At 35.3% G+C, this 26,042-nt stretch overlaps 1 protein-coding gene and 1 long non-coding RNA gene across 5 annotated transcripts; one reads left to right on the top strand and one right to left on the bottom strand.

Annotated features, from left to right (window-relative positions):
* The first annotated feature begins 81 nt into the window (after positions 1-81).
* C2H4orf33 (chromosome 2 C4orf33 homolog) lies at positions 82-23,619 on the top strand. 4 transcript variants are annotated; one of them, XM_045985950.1, is made up of 6 exons: positions 82-198; positions 10,262-10,451; positions 16,878-16,938; positions 19,962-20,013; positions 20,167-20,366; positions 22,586-23,619. In XM_045985950.1, the coding sequence occupies exons 2-6, from the start codon at positions 10,271-10,273 to the stop codon at positions 22,689-22,691; spliced, it is 600 nt and encodes a 199-aa protein (XP_045841906.1). In that variant the 5' UTR covers positions 82-198; positions 10,262-10,270; the 3' UTR covers positions 22,692-23,619. The 4 variants fall into 4 exon arrangements, with proteins under 4 accessions (XP_045841906.1, XP_045841897.1, XP_045841924.1 ...); XM_045985941.1 differs by having other exon boundaries at positions 104-188; XM_045985968.1 differs by having other exon boundaries at positions 104-194.
* LOC123929863 lies at positions 14,527-25,623 on the bottom strand. Its single transcript, XR_006815979.1, has 3 exons — positions 25,433-25,623; positions 18,166-18,168; positions 14,527-14,536 (listed from the first exon to the last, which is right to left on the bottom strand). It is a non-coding gene; the product is annotated as an uncharacterized LOC123929863 (long non-coding RNA).
* Positions 25,624-26,042: the final 419 nt, after the last annotated feature.

The raw sequence follows: 26,042 nt of genomic DNA, 5'->3' as shown, positions 1-26,042 counted from the left end.
CGCCATCGCGCTTCCTAGAGTCCTTACACGCCATTGGCTATTTGTCAAGGTATGGACCAAGCTGTGAGAACCTGGGTAACAGCGGGTTGAGCCACTAGCGAGCCAGTGGGCAAGCTCGCTGGCCTGAGTGTTCCTGTGCTGGAGCCCGGTGTTTGTGTGTGTGTGTTTTTAAAGAAAATCCCGAAGAGGTAAACGTAGGTAGGGCATCTAATACATATTTTAAATGCTCCCAGGATCTCTGATAACTTGGCACTTCTGGACTGGGAGAACCCGCTAGCCAAAGAGTGGGTGGAAAATAAATAGATTTTTGCGGCTGGTGGCGGAACCCAGACCCGAGGCTTCAGAGCCCACCACCAAGGCTGACCCTCCCGAGGATTTTTGATTATAGGCTTGGAACTCCAGCAGCTAAGTACGATCTTGCCTTTTTGGGTCTTTAAGAGGAAGGAAATAGCTGTTTAAATATTTAACTATATCAATAAGGCATATAGTTAAAGGCACCCCAAAGATCCTGCAAACTCACCAGTTACTTTTTTAGAATAACTTTGCTTCCTCGAAAAGAAGAAAAAAGTTACTTTTTTTTTTCAGAAAAAAATAGGCAAAACTTTATATTCGGGGGTAAATGACAATTTCCAGTATTAAAAATTGATTTTGTCTGGGTTTAAGCTTTATCTTAATTCTCGGGGGAAATTTCAACACTAGCGATGAAAATGTTAACTTGAAGCTAGCCACTAGTGTTAGTGATTTTTAATAGATTGTGTGTTTTTATTGAAGTAGTTTCACTAAACAGGTCAAGGGGTCGCTCCATTTGGCTTTCTCTTTAACAATTTAAGTTTTCTTGTCCTGTACGCAGACTCTTACATAAAGGAAGTAATGTTAGCAGAATGTATTAAGAAATTTTTAAAATGTGTCCAGCTGTGTCCAGTTAGGTTTTTGAAGCCCTGAAGCTTTCTCCATACTCACTACTGAGAGAATGAGGTCGTCCCTTCCTCTAAAGACTGGCTGTTACATATGGAGATATATCTAAAAATCATTTTTAAAAACGTTTAGTTTTGTGTCAGTGAAGATTGAACTTGATCTGGTTTTTGGTGGCCATGAAGTTAATACAAAAAATTTATTGGAAGGAGAGATTGAGTGGGCAAACTTCAACTCTTTTTTGAAGGTCAGTGTATGACTTTCTTCATGAATTCCTCACTGAATTCCCAAGGGGCTTGTGTTTAAGTTCTCCTACATTTAAATCTGTATATTGTCATATTGTAGTTTAATTTGGCACCAGTTACAAACTTAATTCTACACTTACAGTATAAGTTGACAACATACATTACTCTTGGTGAAAGCAAAGGGAACCTTTTAGATATAAATGATGAGTGGTCTTTCCATTGTGTGAAATAAATATCTGAAGTTGGAATTTTTATCTCTGTACTTGAACTATTTGGCTTATATGGTCAATTTCAATACAAACTACAGTTTTGGGATTTGAAGTTTGTTTGGGGAGCTGGTTTACAAGATTCTGCTGATTTTTGTATTTCAGTGGAGTTTTTTTGAAAATATTTTTCATTCTTCTTAAACAAAATTGTTACGCTTCCACTCATCCTTTAAGTATTCCCTCTAGTGTTGCTTGCTTTTAAAGGTTCCTTTGTGTCCTCTCCCCACTTTCCCAAGAAAGGTGTTTCCTTACTACTTTATGCTTCTTCCTTCAGTCAAAAATCACATTATTTTGTAGTTTGTCTCCAGGCTCCAACAGAGTGCCTGGAACTTCAATAAGCGTTCAGTAAATATCTGATGAAGGAATGAATTTAAAGAATTCAGTGGATGTGCTTGTAAAGTATCTATTAGTGTAACTGAGTCCAAGGATGAGAAGTGGGAGAAAAATTACTTAGTATGGGTTTAACCATGCTCTAGCCCCAATTTCATGTTTTTATGTTAGATATATTTCTTCAATAAGAAAACTCCTGAATATTGATAGCTTTTACTAATATTAATTTTTATAATAAATTGACATTGAGCACCCAGTGCTATGTGGAAATCGTCATGAAGAATATAAAGTTGGAAATTTAAGCCAGGGTCAAAATCATGTGAAACATTCTCTGATGTAATTAAATGCCATAAAAAAGAGGTTTTTAAAAAGCTCTTAATAATAACGTAAATAAAAATAAATAAATAAAATAATAAAAATAAATACATAAAAATAAACATAATAATTATGTTTACTTTAGTGGCACCTGGGTGACTCAGTCAGTTGTGTCCAACTCTTGATTTTAGCTCAGGTCATGATCTCAGGGTCCTGGGATCAAGCCCCACATGGGGCTCTGCATTCAGCATAGAGTCTGGTTGTCTCTCTCCCTCTGCTTTCCCATTTGTGCGCACGTGTGCGCGCTCTCACTCTCTCTCTCTTTCTCTCATAAATAAATAATGAATTAAATAATTACATTTATTTTAACCAGCCAAGAGAAGCATGGCCTAGAAATTGGGAGCTCTCTTCTTATGCTTGTCTTTTTTATTATAATTCTTGTATAAAAATGGTATGAAATCTACTCTCCGATTTTCACATGTACAATTTAGCAGTCTTAACTATATGCACATTGTTGTACAGCAGATCTCTAGCCCTCTTCCATTTTGCCTGACTGAAACTCTGTATCTCTTGAACAATAACTCCTTATTTCCCTCTCCCACCAAAAGTGATTTTTAGAAAACAAAAATAATAGTTTTGGTAAAATGAATACAAAAGCTATTTTCCCCCAAAGAGATTTTTAAAAGTGTGTTTTGAGCAAAATATATTTAGGCTGAGCCATATGAATTTGTGATTTTCTGCAATTTCACATGGTATAGTGTAATACTTTACCTGAACAATATTTGAATAATGGCTACATGCTAATGTATAATGTATAATAATATATAATGTACATTGCTCTTGCAGATCAGGAGAAAATTGTTATGACTTTACTTAAGCATGTAGAATATGCACAGTATTCTCAGAGTAGCTGTGAAGTTCAGGTGTAGTGACTCCTTGCGGAATTAAATCCACAGATTCTATAGACATTTTGGTAACTCTCAGCAACCAAAATACAGAGTGATTCTATTACTTGGAATACTGTCGTTCTGTAAATTATTATCTTTTCTTGAGAAGTGTGGGAATTCACAGTGCTTGGATAGACAAAATGTGACTTGTATGTGCCTCCCTGGGTGAGACTAATTGAAAAACAAAGGAGGAGTACCTGAACACTGGGTCTCCTTTGAAGTTTCCTGACTGAAAATGGCCAAATTTTTACTGCTGCTCAAGGTCCTCATCAAGGGAGTCAATATTTAGGTTTTGAAGAAAAACAGGCACCTGTGGTGGTCACATACTTCACGAACTCCTTGCCTCCTCACCCTTATCACACGCTGCTCCATATGTTATTATCCTGACCATTAAAGTTACACTTTCTTCCTCACTTTGCCCTTATACCTCATGTATTGCTAAGACCCCAGTAAAAGTGGAGACAAAATTTGGCACAAGGCCTTTCTCTGCTAGGGTGTCTCATGCCCAGACCTCTCCTTTCTCCTGTTAAGATGTATGGAGTAATCAAACCATCTGAGGGTTTGCTGGTCAGACCGGACAGAGAAGTTTAAAAGTTTATGTATGACTGTTTTATGAATTTACTTACCTTTAATCCTGTGTAGAAACAATAAGTTCACACTGTCTTCGGTGAAAGAGACGCTAAGTGAAGGAAAATAGGTTGATAAATGCTGAAGCTACTAGGATAAGTAAGACTGAACCAACCAGAACCATATTGTACATCTCTGGAGACTTAGCCATATTTTATTACATCAAGGGTCAGTTAGACTATCCTGACTTGCATCTAGTTTTATATAGGAAAAGCACTTAAGAAACTTGTAATTTTAGTGATTTGAGACAGAGAAATATTTCCTTTTTTTAAATTTATTTTTTTAAGATTTTATTTATTTGAGAGTGAGAGAGAGCATGAGCCTGATGAGGCGCAGAAGGAGAGGCAGACTCTGCAGAGCAGGGAGCGCAATGTGGGACTCGATCCCAGGACCCTGAGATCATGACCTGGGCCAAAAGGCAGACACTTAACTGACTGACTTAACCGACAGGCACCTGAGAAATATTTTCTTTAAGCAAATCTGTATATACTTTAATAATAACAGCTTATCTTTTCTGAGTATTTACTACATACATGCTAGGCACTATGCTAAATATATATATATATATAAATATATAGTGTACAGTGTCTATATAGGTATATATATATGTATCTCCACTTACAAAATCCTTTTTACTGTAACTTGTTGATGAGCATAGATGGAAAGTGCCTGAATTGGAATTTTAATCTAGGCATTAAAATGTCACAATCCTTAACCACTACGTATATGCCTCCCAGTAGTGTAATATCATTTACATTTAGGGTAATATTGTTTACAGCCAGTGTAATATAATTAATTTACAGTTTTGCTTATATCGCCAGTTAACCTTTAGTTATATTAAGTGAATTATTGCTGTATGTGTTCTATTGTAATCTTAATGATTTACAGTTCATTTTAAGATTGTTACACAGTGTTTATATTACTGAATTACCCTATCTTCTCCATCTAGAAAACCACTCAAGTTTCAGTGGAATGATTAAGAGTTCAGATGTTTTCTAGTGGTCCTTTCACATTTTTCTTCCTTTTTTTTTTAAGGCTCCTTTTTTTCTTTATAAGATTTTATTTATTTGACAGAGATCACAAGTAGGCAGAGAGGCAGGCAGAGAGAGATGGGGGGAAGCAGGCTCCCTGTTGAGCAGAGAGCCTCATGTGGGGCTCTATTCCAGGACCCTGATATCATAACCTGAGCAGAGGCTTTGAGTCACTGAGCCACCCAGGGTCGGGCAAAAACCCGGTAGAGTCGGCTTCAAGTCCTCCAAGTCCTGGCCCCAGCCTGTGTAGGCCTCTGGGCAGAGCCTAAGGCTCTCCAGTCACCTCTGCAGAAAGCAGCAAGGTAAAGAACTTCCCGGTCTGAGAAGAAGAAACTTCTCTTCTTGTTACACGTTGTTGCCTTGGTCATTACTTGGACTTTCACCGAGTCTTGTTAGCTTTTTCTCTGCTAACTTATTTTTTGACAGCTTCTTCTGTTGGAACAGTTTACTCCTGCTTTCTGGCTCACTTTCTCATTTCTCCATTCAGGTGGAAGCAGAATGCAAACTGAAAAATAATTATTGTAGGAAACTAAAGAATATTTCGTGAATAGAGGAATTTGGAAATTTTCCTTGTAAAACGTTGTGTTGAGAAAACATCTTTTCCATAACTTCCTAATTTTAACCTTTGTGGAACGTTTTCATCTCCTAGGCACTTAGTGCTCTGCGGTTCTTTCTCATTTCTCTTCCTTTATTTCCTTCTATAAGCCCTTTCCATAGTATAGACAAGCATGAAAATAATTTAAAAATTGTGACTTTTTTTGATGAAAGAGTAATTTGGAGAGTAGAGGTTAAAATGTGGAAAAACACAAATTAGCAATAAACATTCTTTTAAGAAAGTCTGAACAGCCAACATCAAAATTGTGTAATAGGCTGGTGATCACTCTGAATGAATATATTCCTTCAATAATATTCCCAGTATTCATTCTGACATTTCAGTAATGTTCAGCATATATAATATAGAGAAGAGGTATATTGCATACTCCTAGAGATCCAGCCATAAAATGGACTTTACAAAAATATATTTATTCACTTGTTTTTTAATATTGTCTATCATAGTATAAAATCCAGGTCGTTTTGTTTTTAGTAGCAACAGTTGAAGGTAAGCCTCCCTTGCTCTGTTGTCTCAAGTAGATAATTCTCTCGAAAGAGGTAGCCACTGCCATCACTGGTTTCTTGTATATGCTTCCTGAGATAGTGTATACTTTCACAAGCATAGATGCAAATAGTCTTCTTTTTTAATAAAATAAATTCATACTTTTTTGCGCCTTGCTGTTTTCACTTAATATACTTTAGATATATTAGAGCTGCTTCACTCTCTTTTAGCAGGTACATAGTAATTCATTCCATGATATAGCATAAGTTCCTTACCAATCCTCTGCTGATGGGTATTTAAATTGCTTATGATATTTTGTTATTGTAGACAATGTCGTAGTGAATATCTTTGTACTTATGTCATTTTGAATATGTGCAGGTGTAATAACTCCTAGAACTCAAATTATTGAATCAAAGGATATTTGCATTTTTTTGTTTGGATAGATTTAAGGGATTGCTCTTCCCAGAGGCTGTACTAGTTATGTCCCAACAATAATAATGTGATTGTTTCTCAGTCCTCAAATCACAGCATGTTCTCAAACTTTCCAGTTGGTGAAAATAGTAATTTATTGTTGTTTTAATTTACATTTCTATCATAAGTGAGGTTGAAAATTTTGCATTTATTTTCTGTGAACTGTTTTTTCCCATTTTTCCACTGGGATATTGATCTTTTTCCTTATTGATTTCCAGGAACCCTTTAAACATTAAAGAAGTTATTTATTTGTCTGAAATACATGTTGCAGATATTTTTTCCTGAAACTATCTTTTGATTTTGTAATGGTGGGCTTTTCTTTTTGTGGATGTAAGGAGACTTCTGCTTTCAGTTTTGTTATTTTTATGCAAGCAAATGTGTCACTCTTTTATGTCTTTTGGTGTTGAGGTTATTTTTAAAAGGCTTTTCTACTATAAGATCATCTTTAAAAATTCATTTTTTCTTTTTTAATTTGTTTTTTGTTTTGTAAATATTTGACTTATTTAAAACTTAGTTTGGTATATAGATCCAACCTTACTAAATTTGACTACAAAATGAACCGATTGATAATAGACCTAGCTGGTTTAGCTACATGAGACTTGGTTGGTTAGTTACATGAGAATCATTTCTAGCTCTGCATAGGCTTATACTTAATTTCCCTAGCACCTGGTATGGTACTCAAAAGAAATGAGTAGTTAATAAACTTGATAAACTAAACTGAAAGGAAGTTTCTAGATATATCACCTTATTTATTTATAGTTGTTTTGGTTGAAAGAGAGTGATACCACAAACACAGCTGATTTCTTAGAATCATGAAATTTTGGATCCAGAGACTAAGATGATTATTCACTTGACAAATAAATAATGAGTTTCTACTACTTACAGGCATTCTAGTTGGGAATGAGGAGACAATAAACAAATATGTCATGTGGTGTAATGCTGTGAATCAAAACAGAGCAATGTACAGGCAGTAGAGAATGACAGGAAGTAGAGCAGCGAGTGCACACTAGCACAGGTCACAAAGGACATTGACAGTAGAATTGTCTTTACTTCATATGAGCACATGTGCAGACAAAAAAATTGAGAGGTCATGAGAATTAAGCTTCAGGAGACAGTTCTCAGTATCCCTGGGAAGTTGAAAGGAGAATCAGTTGTTTCTGTCTAGGTCCAGGTTATCTTTAGATTATATTGTAAACTAGGGGGCAGGACTATACTTTTTAGGTTATATTTGTTATAAATATTATGTACACTTGTATTAACATAATTGTTCTTTAAGCAAATTAACAAATTTGTCATTCTAATAGGAAACTAAAGCCATTTTATGCAATTAAAGCCAAAATTACATTCTACCCTTGAGCATGTCAGCCATGGTACTCCTCCATGCTGATGGAAGTCTGGTCAATATTTCTTACAGAAATTTTAAACACTGCTCAAAAAAATCAGGGAAAAGGGCCAGTAGAAAGTCTTGAGGTATCACTACCTTATACTCTCAACCAGAGTAGCTATGCTTTTATATTTAATTTCTTCTTAACTTTCAGGTAACATTACATTTTGAATTAATTTAAAGCTATAAAATACAGTTCACTCTGACCATATGTGTGCATGGAAATGACAGGCCATTTTTAGGATCCAATCACTGGATATGCTTTAATTCCATGTGGACGTAGAGATGCTTGCCTGGAAGAGCAAGAAGTTGAAAATTCCCTAGTGGAAACCCTACTGATTAAGATAGGGATCCTTTTAATGTGTACAGTATTTTTGTAGATATGGTGGTTCTGTGGAGAATGAGTGAATCTGTCAAAGCTTCCTAGTTGCTAAATTATATTTTGCCAGGATTGTCAAGCTCCAAGTTAGAAGAATAGCATTTTCTCTTAGCATATTGGTATAAGAATTAGATTTAATCAGCTTTTCTAACATCTGGATTTATTCTTATTTCTTCCTGTATGCTTCAAGATGATACTTACTAGTACCAAAATTTGGGATAGAAGTTTATCCATTTATGTATGAAGAATGTGCCTTGATATTTCAACTAAAGAATATCAGTTTATTATTGAGGTTTTTATTCCATATAAATCAGTACTAAATTCTACAAAAATAAGAATCAATTTATAAAATCCTATCACTCATTGAACTTACTTTAATAATAAAGAATGTAAATCACTAAATATATCCTCTTCTCAAATACTATTAGTTGCAAATGGGTTATAATACCAGAATTATTTAAAAATTTTTGAGATTATCAATTAAAATTTGTTAACATGTAGTAAAAATTAGAGCTATATACTTTAGAAAAAGGTTTTCAAAGATCTTGGATTCCTGTGTGCGACAGAGCTTATATATTTGGATTTCCCAATGATTGGTACCTAGTAGTATCTATTCATTGAACTAAATTAACCCAAAACTTAACTTATTTGCAGTAAAAATAACATAGAAGCAAGGAAATGCATTCAAAGACTTCAGATAAGGGAAATTCAAGTCTGGAAATAGCATTGTTGCTAATCAAGATTATCTTCTAAACAGGACATAAGGACCTCGTATGATTTGGGGACTCTACCACACTTAAAATGAGGTTTGCATCTCCTTGCAGATTCCTGAAATCTCTTTAGCTGGGAAAAAATGACTACATTGATTTAGTTTCATGATTTGCCAACCATGTGACCTTGGACAAATCTGTTTCTTCATTTGTAATGAGGATAAAAACAGTTCCTCTGCAAGTTTGTTGTGAAATTAAATGAAATAATGTTTATAAAATTCCCGATACATAGTGTTTAATAAAAAATATAATTTTATTACTAGAATGCTATGGATGTCTAGTTAATCCTTAGAAAAAAATCTATTTCAAAGTTTAAATGATAAATTCCGTTCCCATTTTTTAATTGGGAGATAAAGGATTAACCAAACGTGATCATTTAACATGTGAAATTTCAACAGTTGAAGTAACTAAGAAAATCTGTACCCTGAGATCAAGGAAGACAATATTAAACTCTATTAACGTTGAAATGCTTGGAGTACCTCCTGCCCTGCAACTCCCACCCTAAAGAGAAAGGGTTTTAGCCAAAGAAACAAGTGTTAGCAGAAGTGCTTCTGATGACTTATAGAGTTATTTTTTTAATCAGATTGAATTTTATTATAAAGATCTTGATTCCCAAGGGATCCAATAATTCAGACACCTGCACATTTTAGAATAGAAGAAAATGATGACATAGAAACTCATAATGCTTATAGTTATTAAGTATACAAACAGTGCCGTTGGTGGACTTAATTACAGTTTTTAAAGACAAAGCATAAGAGATTGTGAACTGAGAAACAAACTGAGGGTTTTGGAGGGGAAAAGGGTGGGCTGTTGGGTGAGCCTGGTGGTGGGTATTAAGGAGGGCACATATTGAATGGAACACTGGGTGTGATGCATAAATAGTGACTCTTGGAACATTGGAAAAATAAAATAAATGATTTTGATATACTCTTTTTTTTCCACTTTTTTTTAAAATTTCTTTTCAGCATAACAGTATTCATTGTTTTTGCACCACACCCAGTGCTCCATGCAATACGTGCCCTCCCTATTACCCTCCACCTGGTTCCCCCAACCTCCCACCCCCCGCCCCTTCAAAACCCTCAGGTTGTTTTTCAGAGTCCATAGTCTCTCATGGTTCACCTCCCTTTCCGATTTCCCTCAACTCCCTTCTGTCCATCTCCCCATGTCCTCCATGTTATTTGTTATGCTCTGCAAATAAGTGAAACCATATGATGTTTGACTCTCGGCTTGACTTTGATATACTCTTTACAAGGTAACTTGAGCTGGATCTAGACTTAGTTCTAAAGCTTTTAGGATCCAAAAACCTATTTTACAACAGAACTCCTGTCCATGGTTTGCCGTAACACAAATGGCCTTTTGACTCTCAGAACTATATTCTTGTCACTCTGCTGCCTTCCTTCCTGCTATTTGGCATTAAAATTTCCATTTCCAACTAAAGGAAACATTTGTAAATTGTTAAAGAGTTTGTTTTATTTTTTTTTTTTCCTTTAGAGTCTTCAGATGGATTTTAAAATTCAGTACACTTGGGATGGTTTGCCCGTGAAGCATGAGCCAGTGTTTGTCAGGCTGAATCCAGGTGATGGAGGAGTGATGATGGAAGTTAGTGCTCCATTTTTCAATGATCCTCCAGCCCCACTTGGAGAACCAGGAAAACCTTACAATGAACTGTGGAATTATGAAGGTAAGTGGAAGTACTGTATTTTACTGCAAACATAAATCTCTTTATAATAACCTCTCCTAGAACTATTATTTTATCTTTTTTTTTTTTTTTTGCATTCTAATGTGAGAAGATATTTATTAAGTAACACATAATTCCCAGTGATGAAATATTTTTGTTCATCACTTACCAAAGATATTTTTTTTCCCTTTTTATTAATTTTTTCAGCGTAACAGTATTCATTCTTTTTGCACAACACCCAGTGCTCCATGCAAAACGTGCCCTCCCCATCACCCACCACCTGTTCCCCCAACCTCCCACCCCTGACCCTTCAAAACCCTCAGGTTGTTTTTCAGAGTCCATAGTCTCTTATGGTTCGCCTCCCCTCCCCAATGTCCATAGCCCCCTCCCCCTCTCCCAATCCCACCTCCCCCCAGCAACCCCCAGTTTGTTTTGTGAGATTAAGAGTCATTTATGGTTTGTCTCCCTCCCAATCCCATCTTGTTTCATTTATTCTTCTCCTATCCCCCTACCCCCCCATGTTGCTTCTCCATGTCCTCATATCAGGGAGATCATATGATAGTTGTCTTTCTCCGATTGACTTATTTCACTAAGCATGATACGCTCTAGTTCCATCCACGTCGTCGCAAATGGCAAGATTTCATTTCTTTTGATGGCTGCATAGTATTCCATTGTGTATATATACCACATCTTCTTGATCCATTCATCTGTTGATGGACATCTAGGTTCTTTCCATAGTCTGGCTATTGTAGACATTGCTGCTATAAACATTCGGGTACACGTGCCCCTTCGGATCACTATGTTTGTATCTTTAGGGTAAATACCCAGTAGTGCAATTGCTGGGTCATAGGGTAGTTCTATTTTCAACATTTTGAGGAACCTCCATGCTGTTTTCCAGAGTGGTTGGACCAGCTTGCATTCCCACCAACAGTGGAGGAGGGTTCCCCTTTCTCCACATCCTCTCCAGCATCTGTCATTTCCTGACTTGTTCATTTTAGCCATTCTGACTGGTGTGAGGTGATATCTCATTGTGGTTTTGATTTGTATTTCCCTGATGCCGAGTGACGTGGAGCACTTTTTCATGTGTCTGTTGGCCATCTGGATGTCTTCTTTGCAGAAATGTCTGTTCATGTCCTCTGCCCATTTCTTGATTGGATTGTTTGTTCTTTGGGTGTTGAGTTTGCTAAGTTCCTTATAGATTTTGGATACTAGCCCTTTATCTGATATGTCGTTTGCAAATATCTTCTCCCATTCTGTCAGCTGTCTTTTGGTTTTGTTAACTGTTTCCTTTGCTGTGCAAAAGCTTTTGATCTTGATGAAATCCCAATAGTTCATTTTCGCCCTTGCTTCCCTTGCCTTTGCCGTTGTTCCTAGGAAGATGTTGCTGCGGCTGAGGTCGAAGAGGTTGCTGCCTGCGTTCTCCTCAAGGATTTTGATGGATTCCTTTCTCACATTGAGGTCCTTCATCCATTTGGAGTCTATTTTCGTGTGTGGTGTAAGGAAGTGGTCCAATTTCATTTTTCTGCATGTGGCTGTCCAATTTTCCCAGCACCATTTATTGAAGAGGCTGTCTTTTTTCCATTGGACATTCTTTCCTGTTTTGTCGAAGATTAGTTGACCATAGAGTTTAGGGTCTATTTCTGGGCTCTCTATTCTGTTCCACTGATCTATGTGTCTGTTTTGTGCCAGTACCATGCTGTCTTGATGATGACAGCTTTGTAATAGAGCTTGAAGTCCGGAATTGTGATGCCACCAACTTTGGCTTTGTTCTTCAATATTCCTTTGGCTATTCGAGGTCTTTTCTGGTTCCATATAAATTTTAGGATTATTTGTTCCATTTCTTTGAAAAAAATGGATGGTATTTTGATAGGGATTGCATTAAATGTGTAGATTGCTTTAGGTAGCATAGACATTTTCACAATATTTATTCTTCCAATCCAGGAGCATGGAACATTATTTTATCTTACTGTAAGGAAGTGAGTGCTCTTATTAGCAACTGACATGTGCAGTTTCTTCCGTTCTCTACCAAACTCTCATTGTTTTTCACCATCACTTATGTGACTTAAGCTATGTAACTAGAACAGTGAAAAATGGCAATTACAAATCCAGATTTTTAAATTGCTGCCATATTTCTTTCATTTACTTCTGATACTTATTTTAAGGAGAGTTCAGCATTTCTGTTTTGTCTTTAAGTATCTTCAAATTGCTACTTTAACCTTATAAACCTTATAAAAAGTTTGGGGATGTTTTACTTATTATAGAAATACTGTCAGCCTTAATATGAAATGTAATTTTTATTTTATACTGGCAATTAATCTCACATGTCAAATGAAGGCTAAGGGACATGCCATAAAATTACACTGTGCCAGATTTGCTCCATGATCCCCTTCTAATGTATCGTAATTAAGCTACCAAACTTATCTTTCTGAAATACTTTTTATGATTCCACTCCACAGATCACAAATCATAACTATCTCTGAGATAAAATTCAAACCCTTCCTTTAAGCTTTCAGAATACTCATAAATTGGGCTCTCCTATTCAATCAAAAGCTCTTTTTTTAATATAACAATGTTACATTAGTTTCAAGTTTACAACATAGTGATTTGACAAGTCTTTACATTATCCTATGCTCACCACAAGTGTAGCTATTATCAGTCTCCATAGCACTGTTATAGTACCACTGACTATATTCCCTATGCTGTGACTTTTATCCCTGTGACTTATTCATTCCATGACTGGAAGACTGTATCTCCCACTCTCCTTCATCCATGTTGCCCATCCCCCTACCCTCTGTACCCCTCACTCTCCCCACCCCCTGGCAGCCCTCAGTTTGTTCTCTGTATTTATGGGTCTATTTCTACCTTTTGTTTACTCATTTGTTTTATTTTCTAGATTCAATATGTAAGTGGAATCATATGTCAACCAAAAACTTGACTTCTGAAAGGCTAATGGTCTTACTATCCATGCATATTCTCACCTATGTACCTTTTCTCATTCTATTCCCCATCCCCTGCCTCTCATGCACTTAGTTCAAGGTCTAATATAGGTTTCATTTCTTTAAAGAAACCTTTGATGGTTCCTGTAGTCTATACTAACATCTGTATAGCATGTATTTGTCAGTGTTAATTTTTATCATATGTAAAACATGTTATGTTTTACTGATACAGAACTTGTGTATACCAGCTACCTGCTGTATTTTAAGTCACACTAATGTGACTTATCTAGTAGAGGTACCACAGACACCAAACTCAAGAAGTCCTAAACTCAACTCATCCAATTCTTTCATAAATTCTTTCATAAATTCTTTCATAAACCTGGGGAAATGCTTCTTTCCCCAGTTGCCCAAACACTATAATACATCAGTTTACTACATATAGAAATATGAGAGCTTTCCAAGATACCCTTTTCTCTCATCTCCATATTTGGATTTATTTATGAGTCTTACCAGCTTTGCCTCCTTAATGTTTCTCTGATTTAGTTAGTACCTCTTCTTCATTCACACTCTCCGTACCATAGGTTAGGCCTTTGTGATCTTTTACTTGGGCTAGTCAAAGCACCCTTTATTTTTTTTTTTTTTTTACCCTTTGATCCATCCTCCACTTATAAGCCAGAGTGATCGATCTAAAATGAAAATTCAAATTGATAATTCAGGTCCTTGCAAACCTTCTCAGGCTCCCTGTCCTCTCAGGATAGTTTCACCCTTTGATCTATCCTCCACTTAGAAGCCAGAGTGATCGATCTAAAATGAAAATTCAAACTGATAATTTTTTTACCCTTTGATCCATCCTCCACTTAGAAGCCAGAGTGATCGATCTAAAATGAAAATTCAAACTGATAATTCAGGTCCTTGCAAACCTTCTCAGGCTCCCTGTCCTCTCAGGATAGTTTCACCCTTCTTATTATGATCTTTATATAAGATTTTCCATGACCTAGCCCCTTATTCTCTTTGCAGCATTACTTCTCTATGCATTGAAATGTTTGCCTAGGAAGACCGATCTGCTTGTAGTTCTTTAAGGGATGATATTTCCTAATCATGTACATTTGATGCACTTCTCTCTCACCCTGGAATGCCCTTTCCAACATTCTTCTTCCCCCAATTCCAACTCATCTTTCAAGGTGAAGCTTAGATAGCACCCTCTCCAGGAATCCTTCCCTAAACCACTTTTTTGAGCTAAGTGTCTGTTTTTGTGTGTGTGTGTGTGTAATAAAAATACCCTCTTGGTATTTTTATTAAGAGTATACACTTGGTGGGCACCTGGGTGGCTCAGTGGGTTAAATGTCTGCTTTTGGGTCAGGTCATGATCCCGGGGTCCTGGAATTGAGTCCTGCATTGGGCTCCCTGCTCTACGGGGAGTCTGCTTCTCCCTCTCCCCAACTCCTGCTTTCTCTTGCTATCTCTCTCTCTCTCAAATAAATAAATCTTAAAAAAAAAAAAAAGGAGTATCCACTTTCATATCTGATTAGATTGTAAGCTAATTAAGGTTCTTCCAGAATTTGATGCAGTGTTTAATACAGAGAAGATGCAAAAATGATTTTAAGATGATTATGCAAAATAGTAATTAGAAGATGTATTAGAATTCTCCAGAGAAACAGGGCTGAGAGAGAGAGAGAGAGAGGGAAAGAGAAAGAGGGAAAGAGAAGGAAAAGAGAGAGAGAGAAAGAGTGTGTGTGTGTGTGTGTGTGTGTGTGTGTGTGTGTGTGTGTATAGGGAAAGAGAAGTATTTTAAGGAATTGGCTTATGCAGTTTTGGAGGCTGGCAAGTACAAAATCCACAGGGTAGAGCAGGAGACTTGAGACCTAGGGAGGAGATGATACTGCAGTTTGAGTCTGATGGACTCTGGCAGAATTCCTTCATGGTCAGGGGAGGTCTGTCTTTTTTCTGTTAAGGCTTGGGTGATTGATTGGATGAGACTGATTGATTGGATGAGACTCAGCCACAGTATGGAGGGTAATCTGCTTTACTAAAAGTCTACTGATTTAAATGTTAAATCTTATCCAAAAAATACCTTCATAGAAACATCTAGAATAGTGTTTGACATATGGGTACCATGGTTAACGTTGACACATAAAATTAAGCATCACAGAAGCATTCTAACTTATTTAGGTAAAAGACTTAGGGACAAGACTCTGAACTGTTGATGGAACTGTATCTATATCTTAGACATTTTATTATAAAAATAACATATGGAAAACTGGAAACAACCTAAATATCATAAAGGATTATGTGAATAAATTATAACATACTATAGAAGAATACTATGCAGTAATTTATATGCTGGAAAGATTTTTTTGTGAAAGAGGAAAGTTGTAGGCAAGTATTATTCCATATTTATTTTTTAAATTCCATGCAGTTAAAATAGGTTATAGAAGGGCAGAAAAAGTTGACAGGTGTTAGAGCAAAGTGTGAAGAAAAGAACTTTGACTTTTTACTTTATGTGTGTTTGTATTGTTTTAATCATTTATAAGAAATATATATTATTTTCATAATTAAATAATCTTTAAAATATGACATGTTCAGAAAACTCCAGGAAGTTGTAAAGATAAGAAAAATCACCTACCCATATTCTCTCCATCAGAGATAACCAGTCATTTCTTGTGTGTGTATGTGTACTTTGCAGACATCTAGACATAGGCACACATGCACATTCTTATTCCATGTACATTTGGTTATTTTTCTGTAACCTGCTTATCAAATATCATGGATGTCTTCCCATATCAAAAAAATATTCAACTGTATATTTTATTGTAATGACTGTACTACATTCTATTGCATGGAATATATGAATTCCATAATTTATTTAACAGCTCTCCTGTATAATAGTTTTATTTATATCATAGGAAATAACCATGTAGATCATTCCCTATTTTTGAGCAATACTTAGATGAACAGCATTATACTTACTTTTCCCAGTTCTCTGATTATTTCTTAAGATTAAATCCTAGAAGAAGATAACTGGTTCAAAGTCTGTGTAATAACATTTGTTTCTTTAAGAACCTCACCCAAGGGGCACCTGGGTGGCTCAGTGGGTTAAAGCCTCTGCCTTCGGCTCAGGTCATGATCCCAGGGTCCTGGGATCGAGCCCCACATCGGGCTCTCTGCTCCTCGGGGAGCCTGCTTCCTCCTCTCTCTCTGCCTGCCTCTCTGCCTAGTTGTGATTTCTCTCTGTCAAATAAATAAAATATTAAAAAAAAAAAAACCTCACCCAACACTAGGCTTTATTAATATTTTTAATCTTAGGAAAATCTGATATGGGAAAAATTGATGATTTATTTTCTATGTATTTCTTCTTCCAGGCAATGTGTGTTTATTTGCTTTTCCCCTTTTCTTATGAGATAGAATTATAGTTAAAAATAATGAGTTAATTCATTTTATATTCTAAAAAATAAAAATTAAATTTCTTGATATGTCTTCTCTCTGTTTTCAAAAGTTGTGGAAGCATTTTTCTTGAATGACATAACTGAACAGTATTTAGAAGTTGAACTTTGTCCGTAAGTATAAAACTTTTTCTAACCCACAGCTACATAATTTGAATATAGTTAATTTCTAGTTATAAATTATATGGTTCATAGTAAAAGCTCAACCAAAAGGAAGAATGCTAATAATCTGAATTATATATACTTCTTTATTCTCAAGTAAAACATATTTTATAAATGTTTGAAAATATTACATTGATATTGTTTTCAATTCACTAATGTGGTTGGTTTTCTAATAAATTGAAAGCCTTTTTATAAAATGAAAAATCATTATAAATAACAGAAACTGTCTCTCATTACTTATTATGAAATTTGCATCATTATGAATTACCTATTCAGAAATAAAGGGAGATATAAATACAATGAATTGAACTAGTTTCTTTTAGGGAATTTTTAAAATAACTAGATTAAACTTAAATTTTATGTGTTGTATAATTATATAATTATGTATTCTTTCCTTTATTCATCATTCATTTATTGAGTGTATACTACATCACTTTGTCTTTAATACCAGGGATAAAAATTAAATGACACATAGTTCTTTTTAGACTTATTAAAAATATTAATCTTGGACTCTTGTTCAAATTTAACCAGTCATTTGGGATCCCTGTTTACTTTGTTTACTTTACTCTTTTCCCTGCATATGTGAAAAAGTAAATTTATGCCTACCTGTTATCTACATGATAACAAATTCTAAAATAGTAAAATATTTAGTAATGAAATATTTCTTTGTGTTGCCACTTTTCATTTTATTTTTTTAATTTATTTTTTTTAAGATTTTATTTATTTATTTGACAGACAGAGACCACAAGTAGGCAGAGAGTCAGGCAGAGAGAGAGGAAGGCAAGCAGGCTCCCTGCCAATCAGAGAGCCTGATGCGGGGCTTGATGTGGGGCTTGATGCGGGGCTCGATACGGGGCTCAATCCCAGGACCTGAGCTGAAGGCAGAGGCTTTAATCCACTGAGCCACCCAGGCGACCCGCCACTTTTCATTTTAAATGACCTTTAAATACCTCTCAGTATCTAATATTTGGTAGCCTCTGTCTCTTTGTAGGGTGGGCAGAGTCCCAAACAGTTGATTTAAATATTTTAGGTATCATTTTCTTTTCCCTTAGTTTGATTTCTTGCTAATTCTAGTGTGGAAAGCATAGCTGTTCACAATTATATTTTTGAGAATAACCATATATCTTTGTCACCTTTTAACTAACATGCCAGGATCTTCTATTGAAAATATGACTTAACTGTCTTGTGAGGTGAGAAAACTTCAACTGCTGTGTGATTATTTTCATCAAACAGGTGAAAAACCTAAGGCAAATAGGTTTATTACTTGTCTAGAAAGCAGTTAAGAACTTGGATATGTTAGAATTCTAGTTTTATCCTTAGTTTTAATTTCATTTAAAAAAAAACAAAGTGAAAATGGATGAATAGGATAATTAGATTCTCTTTTGTTTTAAAATTATGTGATAGAGCTTGAAGTCCGGAATTGTGATGCCACCAACTTTGGCTTTGTTCTTCAATATTCCTTTGGCTATTCGAGGTCTTTTCTGGTTCCATATAAATTTTAGGATTATTTGTTCCATTTCTTTGAAAAAAATGGATGGAGGTGGGATTGGGAGAGGGGGAGCGGGCTATGGACATTGGGGAGGAGAGGCAAACCATAAGAGACTATGGACTCTGAAAAACAACCTGAGGGTTTTGAAGGGTCAGGGGTGGGAGGTTGGGGCAACCTGAGGGTTTTGAAGGGTCAGGGGTGGGAGGTTGGGGAAACAGGTGGTGGGTAATGGGGAGGGCACGTTTTGCATGGAGCACTGGGTGTTGTGCAAAAAGAATGAATACTGTTACGCTGAAAAAATAAATAAAATGAAAAAATGAAATATGAATAAAATGAAAAAAAATAAAAAAATTATGTGATAAACATGTATTAAATTAATAATTTAAAAATATATTTTTAAGTTACATCATTAATAAGTTTAAAAATCTGTAGAGTAATGTGGTTTCATATATTATGGGACAGTTATTAGTCAATTATTATGGTTTTGCTTCTGACAATGAACTCCTGTGACAGTTAATTAACCTCTGGAAAAGCAACATGAAGAATATTGTTGTTTTAATTTGCAAGGGCTTTTATCCCTCCTAGGATATTCTTAAAGTTGCATAATAATAATAAAAATAAGCAGGGAACTTTTAAATGAAAAATAATACTTGTCTTCTGTTAGAATAGTTTACTGAAGGGAAGTCCTCCCTAAAAAGATCACAACAGAGCATTTGAATAGAAATGTTCAGTCTTTTCCACTGACAGTAAATTTGCTTCATATATTTACTTAAAATCCTTTGATTCTAACTGACCTGATTAATCCCAATTATGCTCTCTTAATAGAATTCAACATGAGGTAATATTTTGTTTATCTTGAAAATGTGTCATCAGTGTTTGAAACTAATGGTAAAAAGCAGGAAAATACAAGAGGCAGGCAGGTTGAGGACCGTTTGCAAGAGAATAGATACAAATTAAAATCTTCAGCTTGTTGACTTATAGTAGACAATCTATGTTTTTATTTTCTATCTTCCTAATGAGCTTCAAGATAGTTTTTTTTTTTTTTCACAGAAGTAATCTTTAGTAAAGTTATTGGATTCAGACTTTGAAATTGGTGCCAGCTTCCCCTAGGGTACTTTAGTTTTCGAAATGGGCTTTATTATGAGTACCAGATACTATGGTACCCCACCCCTTTTTCATACTTTGTACCATCTAACCAGTTGAAGTATTTTTTTAATATAAATTCTTATTTACAGAATATAAAAAGCAGTCTGGACATGTGTAGCTTTATGCATTTCACTGCAGTTGTCTGAAAAATGATAAACTCGAAGATGATATTTCTAAGTAACTGAGAACACTGGTCCTCCCTATAATTATCCAATATTCATATTGCATCTTTTAATTATTTGGAAACTGAGTTATAAGCACATATTGCAGATATGAAGGAAAGTAAAGAAGGTAACATTTGTTTCTTTCAAACACTCATGACAAATTTTAATTTTGACAGTCATGGACAACATTTGGTGCTCTTACTCTCTGGAAGAAGAAATGTCTGGAAAGTAAGTAAATAAAAATATTAGAAAAAATCCTTAAATGTAATCTTTAAGATACATATGTTATATGTAAAAGATATATAAGATATATATCTTAAATAGAATGTTTAAAGTATAAATCTGAATTTACCTTATTTGTTTCACATGTTGTTTCTGTAGCAAGAACTTGCTCTGTCATACAAAGTGTCTAGAGGAGAGACAAAATGGGAAGGCAGAGCTTATCTTCCTTGGAGTTATTTTCCACCAAATGTGACAAAATTCAATTTATTTGCAATTCATGGATCAACAGATAAAAGAAACTACGAAGCGCTTTATCCGATACCTCAATGTGAAGTGAAACAAGGACAAAAACCTGATTTGTAAGTAGAAATTAAATGAAGATAGCTTCCAACTCTGAGTTTTTTGTAAACTAATTATGTAAACTAATAATAATAACTACTAGAACAGTAGTAACATTTTTCACTCCAAGACAACATATGTGTTCAAATACCTAGCAGAGTCATGTGTTCCCTGATGGTCCTCAGTAAATACTTGACAGACTGACTTTGGACAGACATGGTCTCTCTTACTGCTGTCAGTAGAGCACTTATATTTCCATAGTGGTATGAGAAAAGTCTTGCTTAGTGAGTATTGCAACAACAAGTATCAAAATATTTTTGCAAATTCATTTATGATTCCTTTCAGAACTAAAGGGCCAGAGACATCTGTGTTCTGGTATGAGTAAAGGGTTAATAAAGCCTTTCTTGCTGTTTGAGAATGTGACCTTCAGTTAACTTTCTACCTCACTTCCTCTGGTAACCTCATAAAGATAAAAATGTCAGCTGTATTTCTAGGCAATTTTGCCTGTCATAATAATGACCCTTAATTGGTAAATTGGTTCTGATCTGAGAGGAATTATGAAAAACTCTGAATACCTGATAGGGGCAGCATGTCTTTGGGATTTCCCTTTAGAAGTCTTGTTTCCCATGGGGATGCTAGAAACTATAATAATGGAGTTCATATCACGAGAGATATTGGCTCCTGTGATACAGCAGGCATGTAAGCTAAGGTATCTCCTACACTTCCTCAGTTTGAGTCTTAGCTCTTTGCACCTGAAGCTGTCACTTAAGGAGAATGTAGCTCCTGGTCAGCTTTCTAAGCACTTCATAGACTGCTGTAAACACAGTAAAGGCAAATGCTGTCCTGGGGAAAGCTGAGATTCCTGCTCTGTATCTCTCTGGGTGTGCTTGGTGGCCAGTCTGGTGAGTTTGCCTGTTTACAAGAGCTTAACAGAGATATCCTGGTGAGCTTTACACCATGGTAGACTGACTTTCCTGCCTTTTTACCTTTAGAAAGTGCTATACTGTCCTTCTCCCTGTTAGCTTTCTCCTTCCTGTCATGCTCTTACTTCACTCACTTTGCCTTTATCTTTCTAGTCTATTCCTTTATTCTGCCTGACACACATTTCCCTTTGCTTTTGTCCCCAGTCCTAACCCTTTTTCTTATCCTTCCCTTTTGCTTTTCTCTTCTTGCTACCTCTTATCCATCTCTGTTGTTTCCCTAACCTCTTTTATTGTTTTAATTTTTTAAAAAATTGAAGTATGGTTGATACACAATGTTACATTAGTTTCAGGTGTACAAAATAATGATTCAACAAATCTACATACTACCCTATGTTCACAACTGTAGCTACCATCAGTCTCTGTACAATGAATGCTGTTATAATACCATTGAGTATATTCCCTAGGCTGTACTTTTTATCCCTGTGACTTATTCATTTCCTAACTGGAGGTTTCCTTAACTTCTTAATTCTGGATTGATAGTGTGACTCTAAACCAGGTTCAGCCTGGTTCAGCCTGGTCAGGGGAGCAGAATAGGACAGGAATCCAGATGCAACTCACTCAGGGCCCTCAAAACAAGATGGCTTGTCTCTGGTTCTTCACCAGCTAATGCCTTCCTCTATTCAGACTTCTCATTTATAAGTTATTGGAGACTTACCCTAGATGAAAGTATGAGTATACCATTGTTCAAGGTAGAGTCAGGGCAGAATGACTTCCTGCACAGCTGAGACCCACTGTAACATTCAGTTAAGCTTTTGTCTCCTCACTAAGCCACAATATTTAAATGGTTTTCCTAGAAAGAAAATAAGTAGGATTAAATCCATTTTACATTCACCTCTTGCTTTGGCAAAGTACTCTATCCTCTAAGTTACAGAGCTGAAACTTTAAAATGATTTTCTATATGGCATATAAAGTATATCAAAATTTGAATGTAAAAACATCTCTAAGAGTATAATATTTGTTTAAGGCTAGATAGAATGAGTCAGGTTTTGAGGGTTGATTTTTAATTCTTCCCTCAGTTATGAGGGAGCTTTTCTAGAATTAAGGGGAGAGTGTTTTGAAATGTGGGTGAATTTCAGAGCTGAATGTTTGATAGCAAGAGTGAGAAAGTTTTACACATAGAATTCCTCTTACCTTTGGTATTTTTAAAATATAATGTTGCTCTGACATAAATGTGACAAATAAATAGCCCTTCAGGACAACTATTTTACAAATGCATAATTCATTTCAGTTCCCACCTTCTTTTTCTTTGTGTTTAGCCATCGTCTGGAATACTTCAAGCCTTTCAGTTTTAATACACTGCTTGGAGAAGAATGGAAACAACCAGAATCAGAGCTGTGGTTAATAGAGAAACCTGATGTATAGGAGTATAGTAGATGACCATATCAATCGTTTCTTCTCTGTATCTTTTAAGGTAAACCAACAATATGTATAATCTTTTTAATCATGATACCACCAGTACACTTCAAGAACAACTATTTTCATAGAGATCAGTGAAAATATAGTATCTTTGTAGCAAGTTGTATATGAATTAACAAGAAAATGGAAAGTTTGTAGATGACTTTATCTAGAAAGTGAAAATGTTTCTCAGAGCCATTCAGTCTAGGAGCCGTCATGTTCTATCTGCTTTGCACTTCCATCACCCCAGGTATCCCTGGCTCTATCAACCAACACTGTTATTTCTCTTCCTACCTCCCTAAACCTCAGCCAGCCTGACACTGGAACATCTTATTTGTGCATTTTTTTAATAAGTTCCATGTAATGTACAGTAATTCTTTACTTGGAATCTTCTGTGCATTCTTGAAGTAGATTGAAAACAATGACCTATTTCAGATAAGCAGGACATCCACATCTGTTAAGGCATCATTAAGATACATATGTATGTAACCAGCTGTTTTTCATGTGTCGAGACTTTTTAGTCTGTAGAAGGAAATGGAATGAAGTAGTCTTAAACTTGGGCAGCAGGTTCTACTTTCATTTACAAACAGATGACATTTTCTTAATGCTGTTAAACCAGATGCCAAAATATCTTCATTTTATTTTATAAACATCAAACACTCCTGGTCTAGAATTTTTCAAATTTTGTGTTGTGATATAGTTCAGTGTTTAAAGCCATCTAGTATATCATCTATGAATTTCTCCACCAAACCTGGTCCTTCACTAGCATTCTTAACTCAGAGATTAGCAGTCTTTCAGGAGAACTTTTTTTTTTTTAATATTTATTTATTTGACAGAGAGAGAGAGAGATCTCAAGCAGGCAGAGAGAGAGAAGGGGAAGCAAGCTCCCTGCCAAGCAGAGAGCCCGATGTGGGACTCGATCCCAGGACCCTGAGATCATGACCTGAGCCGAAGGCAGCAGCTTAACTCACTGAGCCATCCAGGTGCCCCAGGAGAACTTTTTTTTAAAGAACTTATTACTTGTACAGAATACCTAGTTGTCTACTCAACAATATAATTTATCCTCTTGTTTTTTACTAGCAGAACTTGAATTTTTAGGGTCACCGCACAAAAACATTTTTCCAGATTCCTTTGCAGATAGAAATGATATGATAAAACAGTTCAGGTTAATGAGATGTGAGTATGCAGTGTTAGGTGGAACTTCAAGAAAAGATGTTTTAAAGATGAAAGATTCAGCTGCCATACATGTTTTACCTTTTGTCCTTCACCCTCTCCTTACTTTTTCCTGCATTGCATAATTCAAACCTGAGGTAACACACTAGCTATATTGTATCAATGAGGAGACAGTCCAGGTTCCCCTGAGCAGTAAGTCAAAGGGCCTGTGTTCTAAACAGTGCAATAGAGTAATGTATCATATCTGGACTGCCTACTTATAGATTTCTTTACATAGGAGAAAATAAACTGCCTAATTTGCTATTCCAAATTGATCTATAGCTTCAATACAATCCCAGTTAAAAATCACAGGCGGCTTTTTGGGGAGTATAAATTGACAAACTGACTCCGATTTTATATGGAAAGGCAAGGGACCTCAAAATAGCTTAAACAATTTTGAAAAAGAACAAAGTTGGAGGACTTATACAATCTGACTTCCAAACTTACTACTAAGCTTCAGTAATAAAGACGGTATAACTTTGGCATAGATTTAGACAAATACATCAGTGTAACAGAATGGAGAAACCGGAAAGAGAACAATATGCAGTTCTTTTGATTTTTGACAAAGGTGCCAATATATTTAAAAAGGAAAAGGTTAATCTTTTCAACAAATGGTGTTGAATAACTGTAAAAATCATGAAAACAAAAACAAAACCTTGACCCCTACTTAACAACCTACAGAAAAATTAATGTAACTGATGAAATGAAAAAGTTCTAGGAGAATATCTTTATAATCAGGGTAGAGAAACATTTTTTTTTTTCCAGATAGGACATGAAAGGCACTAACAAAGAGAAAAAGATTAGACTTAATCAGAATCAAAACTTTCTGTTCATCAAAAGCTTTCATTAAGAAAATGAAGAAGCAAGTCACAGATTGGAATAAAGTGTTCAAAATATCCATATTGGACAAAGAATATTTTTCCAGAATATATGAAGAATATAAACCAGTAATATAAGGAGAAGCCAGTTATGGACACCTCACAGAAAAAAATATACAAAAGGCCAATACATATATAGAAAGTCAACATCACTTATTTTCAAGGAAATGCAAATTAAAGCCACAACAAGATACCACTAACTGACTAAAATTACAAAATATACACATTGGTTAAATGGTTAAAACTGAAAAAGATTGATAATATCAAGCAATAATGGGAATGTAGGGTACCTAGAACTTTCATACCATATGGATAGGAATGTAATATATGGTATAGCCACTTTGGAAAACTGAAAATGTCTTAAATACACACCTACTCTATGTTTCAGCAGTTTCATTCTTAGATATACACTCAAGAGAAACAAAAGTTTATGGCAGTTTTATTCATGACACAAAACTATAAACAATCAAGTTTCTATCCACAGGAGAATGGATAGACAAACTGCAATATAGTCAGACAGTGGAATACTACTTATGAAAACAAATGGACTACTAGAACATGCTATAACCTACATGAGTCTCGAAAACGTCACGTTAAGCAAAATGAACCATATACAACATTTATTTATATAAAGGCCAATTATAGGCCAAACTAGGCTGCAGTGATACATCTCAGAACAGTGATTGCTGTGTTTGAGGGCAGGGGATTCAAACTAGCTGGAAAAAGGGACATGAGGGAATTTGGGGGGGTGGGTAGTTGAAATATTTTGTATCTTGATCTGGCTGACAGTTACATAGCTGTATACATTTGTGAACCTTCCCCAAGCTATATATTTAAGATTTGTGTAATTATACCTTAATAAAATATTGTTATAAAATAAGCTGTAAATTAAATGGAGTTAACTTCTGTATATTGTTCTATTGAACAATCACTAGTGATAGCTAAATGTGGCTTATTAACTAATTTTTTCCATTTATTAAGCATGTTTTCTATCTGAAAAGAGAGCTGATATAAGGTAAATACTGACTTACAAAAGGCCGTAAGTGTCTTCATAACTACATATCATGGTATTAGTATTAGGCATCCTAGATAAATTCAGAAAATAATTAAAAAATTGACAATAGCAACTAACTCACATGGCAATAATTATGCTGGTTCTGGTTAGTAAAGTCATATTTAAAATAATCTACAGTGACTTATTAATAAAATACCTGAAGATATTTTATAA

Source organism: Meles meles, chromosome 2 (assembly GCF_922984935.1).
Source record: "Meles meles chromosome 2, mMelMel3.1 paternal haplotype, whole genome shotgun sequence".
NCBI classification, from domain to species: domain Eukaryota; kingdom Metazoa; phylum Chordata; class Mammalia; order Carnivora; family Mustelidae; genus Meles; species Meles meles.
The sequence above is the reverse complement of the archived record's forward strand: the minus strand, read 5'-3'. Positions and strand labels throughout refer to the sequence as shown.